The sequence below is a fragment of the Rhodamnia argentea genome, chromosome 11 (genome assembly GCF_020921035.1).
Source record: "Rhodamnia argentea isolate NSW1041297 chromosome 11, ASM2092103v1, whole genome shotgun sequence".
Taxonomy (NCBI): Eukaryota; Viridiplantae; Streptophyta; class Magnoliopsida; order Myrtales; family Myrtaceae; genus Rhodamnia; species Rhodamnia argentea.
In genome coordinates, this window is record NC_063160.1 from 16,675,400 (window position 1) to 16,682,641 (window position 7,242).

Below are 7,242 nucleotides of genomic sequence, written 5' to 3' on the forward strand. Positions count from 1 at the left end.
ATTGTCTCTTCACTTCCCGCAAGTCTCCCCCTGTGGAATTTTGTATTACGAACAATGGAGAGATGCCATGGATGTTTTTCCAATCTCAGATATTTTTTTGAACAAGCCCAAGCCACCCCCTAATGCTTCGAGCAGTGAGCCAATGTTTTTTTCATAGATATTTTTTGAAGAAGCTGGTGGCCACAACGATGGCCACAACGATGACGAACAGTGAATGAAGTGAAAACAACAAAAGAAAAGGAGAAAACTTGGCTTACTATTTTGAAGCTTCAGAGGAGGGCTTGGGCTTGTTGAAAAGGCAAAAAAAAAAAAAAGAAGGCTCTAGATATGAGCTTGGCGGATCTCATCCATGGCTTTTCTTCGTGGGTGGTAATACACAGTTTCATATACTAGTGAGACAGCGGAGGTTTGCAGGTGAAGTAAAGGTGACGATGAACAACTTCAGGCTGTGATTGATATGAAATGGATGAATAACTTTGGATTTTATGCTAAAAAGACGATGAATAGTTTCTTAAATCACGTCAAAAAGCCACGTGGATTTATTGATGATGTGAAATTGCCAGGTTGGAAAACTATCGGTTCCAAATAAACCAGGGATAGATTTCGAACTCAAATTAAAGTTGATAATTTTTTATGAGATAAAAAATAATTCGTGTCAAAATCGTCATTAGATCTAAAGTTAATACTTTTTAAGGGTATTAGCCCTTTTAGAATAACGGATGGACTCATACAATAATTTTGTAGGCCGGGATGGGCCCAAAACGGGCCCCCGAGGCACACACAGGTCGCACCGATTCTGCAAGAGTCCGGCCCGATCCGGCCCTACCCGCCAGCAAACAGCACGGGTCCGTCGTTGGCTCTCCGGGTCCGAGTACTCCAACCGTGAAACCGAGCAAAAGGAAGGGGCAATTTTCGGAAAAGCACACTCAACACGCGAGGGAGGTGAATTACCAGAACTGACCCTCCCTTCCCTTGTCCCTTACCTCGCGGAATTTCTCTCTCCTCTCTCTAACGAGATCTGCATCGCGAGGGCCAGTCTGGGGAAGGAGGCCTCTGTCCGTGTTCGCCATTGATTCGCTTTCGCTGCACGGTCGTCTCGACCTCAGCCGAATTCGACCTGTTCCGACCCGATTCGATCGGAGAAGATGTACGGGTTCGAGGCCTTGACGTTCAACATCCACGGTGGCTTCCTGGAGGCGATCGTGAGGGGCCACCGCGCGAGCCTCCTCACGGCCGCCGACTACAACAATCTTTGCCAGTGCGAAACCCTGGACGACATCAAGATGCACCTCTCCGCCACTGAGTACGGTCCTTATCTCCAAAATGGTACGTTCTTTTTCTCCCCGCCTGTGGATTGGTTCGGGCTTCGGCGTTCATTGAGGGATGACATTGAGAGTGGGCTGACGTTATCGATGCGCCGAATTTTGGTCGGTCACTTGGATCGTGCTCTTGAATCGGGATTCTTTGGCGTCAGGAGTCTTTAGCATGGCGATTCGCGATTTTTTTAATGGATGTTAGCTTGGTACTTGGGTTGAGTTGTTGCTTGTTTTCAATCAATTGAGCTCATTTTTCCGTTTTCTGGAGTTCATGCGTGCGCTGGTCAGCATATGGTTGCGTTTATCATACACCTTTTGCGAGATTTTTTTCGGTTTTGATTTGGCTAAGAGCTAATTGAATCACTCTTCGCGGCATTGCAACTGTATGCTTGAACTCTTGTTTCACAGCAACTTTTTCTAGCAGCAGTTGGGATGTGTAGTATTCTGATAGCTGAGGGAGTTGGAGCTCCCTTTGCTGCGTACTGTGTGACACATGTTACCTGTTGAATAAGATTATATACGAAGGGAAACATGCATACAGTTGACAGTTGCGGCATCTATTTAATTTCAGTGGCCAAATATGGATCTGAAGGCTGAAAATTATAAGTTTTGTAGACTGTGGGATGGTCTGGTATGAATATTAGTTCTTGTCAGTTGCCACAACCTTGATCATGTTTGGTCCTTCTTCACAACAAGGGGTTAGAAGAGGACTGCCAGATTACTTCCTACTTCGTTTCCATTTTAAAATAGAGTGTGATGGCTCAAGGCAATCTCACTTAGCGGGACAAGACTTGGGTTGTTATTGATGCTGATATTGTTGTTGTAAACGTCCTAACTAAGTCAAAACTTATAAACTTTCATTGTCATATCTCTCAGAACCTTCACCATTGCATACAACAACTATTGTGGAGAAGTGCACCCTTAAACTGGTTGATGAATACAAGCAGATGCTTTGTCAAGCCACAGAACCATTGTCAACTTTCTTGGAGTATATTACGTAAGATATCCCCACTCTTACTGCATGGCAACATAATCCTGTGTCCTGTGGTTCACATTTCTTGTTATGTCAAGGATTAGCAAATAGACTGCTTGCAGTTTAATTCTTCAGTCTCATTTTGGCATTCGCTTTTAAAGCTTGGCTCAGTTGAAGTTTATTCATGATTGACATGTAATTACATGGATGTAAGCTTCATGGCTTTTATTTCTGTTGACCTTTAATTGTCAAACCTTTTTTTTCTACCCAACAATCTTTTCCATTACTTTTTGCATTTTTTAGTGACTTAGTTAAATGTAAACTTGAGATTTTGCAATGAACACTTAAAATTGATGTATTCACAAGTGCAACACGCATTTCAGAGCAGTTGGTGTAGTTTTTAACTTGCAGTGGAAACCAATAAATGTCACGGTGGATAGCTGATGCAAATACCAAGTGGCATTACAAGTATGTTGTAGTGGTCCTAGTGGTAGCTAATGTCCGCTAGGGGGCTCCTGATTGAAGTGATTGTTATTTCTATTGTGTTGCTGTCATAATTGGTATCCTGCTACTGTGATTGGGTTATGATTATACCAGCTGAAATTCCATTTTATCATCTCATATTCCAGAATTATGCCACTTCTAGTGGTACAGAATTTCATTGCTCGCATCTACAATTGGATGTTAATTCCTTCATTGGCATTAGGTCGGTTGAATTATTATATTGTAAGGATGGACAATATGGTTTTGGGAGTTTAAATAAAGATAAAATAATCAGCACGGCGTTTTGGTGCTTTTGTTCCCCTATCTCTTGTAGGTATGGTCACATGATAGACAATGTTGTTTTGATTGTTACTGGAACCTTGCATGAGAGAGATGTTCAGGAGCTGCTGGAGAAATGCCACCCATTGGGTATGTTTGACAGGTGATTATGTCCCCTCTACAACTTCAGTTTGCTATTCACTCAATTTTTTCCCCTTTAATGATGAGGAAACACGCCTTAGGTAAATAAATCATCGTGCCCTATAAGTAAGTAACCCGCTAACCTTGTAGACATGGACTCCGTAATGCATGAGCCAAATCACAATTACTCTCAAGGTTCAGTAGGCCCTTATTGTACTTTCTTTGGCCCCTCTTTACTTTTTTTTTTTTTTGCTTGTCAGTCTTTGTTGTACTAAATTTGCCTCACCTATTCTGCAGCATTGCAACTCTGGCAGTGGCTCAAAATATGCGAGAACTTTACAGATTGGTTCTTGTTGATACACCTCTGGCTCCCTATTTCTCTGAGTGCATCACGTCAGAGGTACCGATGGTTTGACTTGGCCATTGTTTCCCTTTCCCTTCTTTGTTTGCTGCTGACTTTCATTTATGATCTATTTTTTCATGATAACTCAAACAATGCTTCAGATCAAAACTTATTTTAATTGTTCTACAAGTACCAAGGTAGAAATGTGTATCAGTTGCTCTTAAAGTCTGAGGTTTTGTGGGGAAAAAGAAAAGGCTTAAGGCTTTATATTGATTGGAAGTGTCTCACATAAATTCAACACGTAGAGTAGGTACTACTTTAAATTTCAGCTTATTCTTTTTGTTTAACTTGCGACATGTCTGTCAGTTTTTTCCCTCTTGCATATAAGGATGCCTGTTAGGTATAGTACCTTGGTTGCACCATATTTTAAATCCTTGGAACTTTTAAATGGATCAACAATGATTTTGCACTCCTAGGAACTTCAGATTTTGGTTAGCTTACAACCTGACCAACCTCCCTGTGAAAGGGAAACTCATGCCTGGGGCTTGGATTGATGCTGTTTAGTGTTGGACGGTTGAAGAACTACTAAAATATTAATAACAACATTTGTCAGAATTATTTCTGTTTATATTCTTAAATTGTCCCATATAATGCTTTATCAACTTATCAGCTGCATATCCGCCTTCAGATTAGTTAATCTCAGAGGTTGCATGTTATTATTATTTTTTTTCTGTAGGACTTGGATGACATGAACATTGAGATCATGAGAAACACTCTTTACAAGGCCTACCTCGAGGACTTTTACAGGTTTTGTCAGGTGCAAATAACTGTCTTCTTGGAGGGGATATGGTGTTTTCCCTGTCATATTACAATTAACATGAAATTGTTTCTTTTTAAGTTTATGACTGCTTACATGTGTTATTCCTAAATAGAAACTTGGAGGTGCCACTGCAGAGATCATGTCTGATCTGCTTTCGTTTGAGGCTGATAGAAGGGCTGTAAACATCACAATAAACAGGTGACATATGGTTAAGGAGTGGTCTCAATTTTACTGATTCCTTAACTTTCTTCCAATGACTTCAATCTTGAGCAACTTCCTGATGGTATTAATGTAATTCAACTGCAGTATCGGCACAGAGCTCACCAGGGATGATCGGAAAAAGTTGTACTCGAATTTTGGTTTACTGTAAGATATCTAGAAACAATTTGTTGTTTTGGCTGCATGATTTCTTTGCATGTTATAATAGTTGGTAAGTAATTCTTGGTGATTTCCGTCTGGTGATAGGTATCCTTATGGCCATGAAGAGCTTGCTGTTTGTGAGGATATTGATCAGGTAATTTCTAGCTTTCAGACATCCTCAGTGTTGTATATTTTGGGAGTCCATTTCCTGTAGATGAAGTGTATTACCATTCTACCATAAAATGTGACTGTTAGGATCTGGTGGTAGATAACATCTTCCCCTGACAGGTGCCCTTGTCATGTAGGACTGTACATTTGGTGGTTTGCTCTATTTTAGTTTATCAAGGACTTGTTATATTAAGTTGATCACTCATCTGCTTTGCTTCAAAAATGGTTTATTTGGCATTAATCAACATTGTAGAGTCCTCTCCTGGCTTGTCTTTGTAACCTGATTCCAGCTTTGTTGTCTGTCACAAGTAAGTTCCTGTTTACCTAGCGAGTTTATAGTAGCCAATCAATGGGTCTTCTGGCCCTTGCTCTGATGACAGCATGGTAGTGGTAAGCAAAATAAGAACATGGAAGTGGTTGCTATTTGTTACCAAGCACGGCATCGTATTCTCTATATGGGCATGTGTTCACTGCAATTGAAATTGTCTTGTATGGTGTAAATTTGCAGGTTCGTGGTGTCATGGAGAAATATCCTCCATATCAGTCCATCTTCTCCAAGTTATCTTATGGAGAGAGCCAGATGCTGGACAAGGCATTTTATGAAGAGGAAGTGAAAAGGCTGTGCCTAGCCTTTGAGCAGCAGGTTCGCCTTTCTGCGCTGGTTGATTGACAGCTAAATTTATTTTTTTTTCTTGGGTCAAACAGCAAATTTTAGTTAGAGAGATTATGTTGTTTGGCCTTTTTCCAATGTCGCATTTAATTGTTGTTCCTCTTCTTTTTTATTTTTCCTTGTATTGCAGTTCCATTATGGCGTCTTCTTTGCATATATGAGGTTGAGGGAGCAGGAGATAAGGAATCTGATGTGGATATCCGAATGTGTGGCTCAGAACCAGAAGTCGAGGGTTCACGACAGTGTTGTGTTCATATTTTAATTCGTTGGGGAAGCAATTCAAAAAGTGTCATGGGGGCTCTAGTGTGTTCTTCTGTAAATTTCTTTCTCTGTCACCTCCTATCCATGATTTTGAGCTGCAGAGCTTGGAAGGGAGCAATAACTACTGCTACTTGCCTAAAAGATGATGAATTATCTTTGTCATTCTAGAGAATAGAACCTTGTAGATAGATGTCCCGGTAATAAGTCTTGAATGTGTTGATTAGTTATGCGCTCCTGCTGCTACTGATTGCTTCTTTTTCTCTGAGTTCATGTATCTCCGGTTCAATTCGTAACTTGTCCTCTTAGAAGGGAAATTATCAAGATGACGTTGGATTCCCGTGTCTACAAAAGGGTATGAACGAAATGGTGGCGAATACTAATACTAGCGATACTGCTGGCAGGTACATACTACTAGCTGAATGTCTTGAGGGACAGAGAGCCAATGCTTGAACTGTGGCTGGCTTTGTTCGATGTCTATTACTATGAATAGGATGGCGTGTATTTTCTGGGATCCTTTATTCGAAGTTGAATTGAACCAAATCGATATGTATTTGAAGTATGGCGTCTCTCATTTCATCCTTTAGTCCTAGACTCATATTCCATTGTTAGAGTTGAGCCGGATGACCATTCAACTGTCGTGCACTACATCGGCTAATAAGCTTTCACGGGTAAAAAGTTAGCGGAAAAGAAAATGAAGAATCGGTTCGACCCACATTCAAATCAAATGGGAAGTTATTAAAAAAATCCTAAATCTAGTGTGATTGAGTTTTAAATCTTTTGTAATTTTGTCAATTTAGTTCATTTGATAGGCCGATGTTGATATGAACAATTTTTAATGATTTTTTTAATATTTTGATTTTTTAATAACTTTTTAGATAACATTTTTCCTTTTTTTTTATTAGGGTTGGCAAAAGGCCGTAGGCCATTGGGCGAGAGCTTGCAAACCCTCACCGGCCGCCCCTAACATTAAAAAAAAAAGAAAAAAAGGAAAAAATAGAAAAGTGAAAAATATTTAAAAAATTATTAAAAATTGTCTACGTTAGTTCCAATTAGTCAAATAGACTGAATTGACACAAATGCAAAATGTTTAGGATTCAATTGGTTAAAAAAAATTTATGATTAAATTGGCCGAGTTACAATAAGTTTAAGATTTTTTTAGTGATTTTTCCTCAATCGAATATAAACCCCTTTTTCAATGGAAAAATGGACATTATGTAACCATCTCATGTATGGTTATGTAATACCCATTTTGAGAAGGTCGGTGCAGTGGTTTTCATTATTGTGGGGCGGGTTGTTAAGTGCTTGCGGGATCTCTCTTCCCTCCGACTTCATCAAAGGGCAAATATCACAAATCTAAAATTATGTGCACTGTGATACAAATATTCTTAATTTTTTTATGTCGTCAAAAACTCAACTTATTCACTGTGA

General features: G+C 39.7%; 1 protein-coding gene across 1 annotated transcript; it reads left to right on the top strand.

Moving 5' to 3' along the window:
• The first annotated feature begins 925 nt into the window (after positions 1-925).
• LOC115729146 (V-type proton ATPase subunit d2) lies at positions 926-6,037 on the top strand. Its single transcript, XM_030659600.2, has 10 exons — positions 926-1,326; positions 2,193-2,313; positions 3,107-3,214; positions 3,490-3,592; positions 4,272-4,352; positions 4,468-4,553; positions 4,662-4,721; positions 4,821-4,869; positions 5,392-5,526; positions 5,684-6,037. The coding sequence occupies exons 1-10, from the start codon at positions 1,146-1,148 to the stop codon at positions 5,813-5,815; spliced, it is 1,056 nt and encodes a 351-aa protein (XP_030515460.1). The 5' UTR covers positions 926-1,145; the 3' UTR covers positions 5,816-6,037.
• The last annotated feature ends 1,205 nt before the right edge of the window (positions 6,038-7,242 follow it).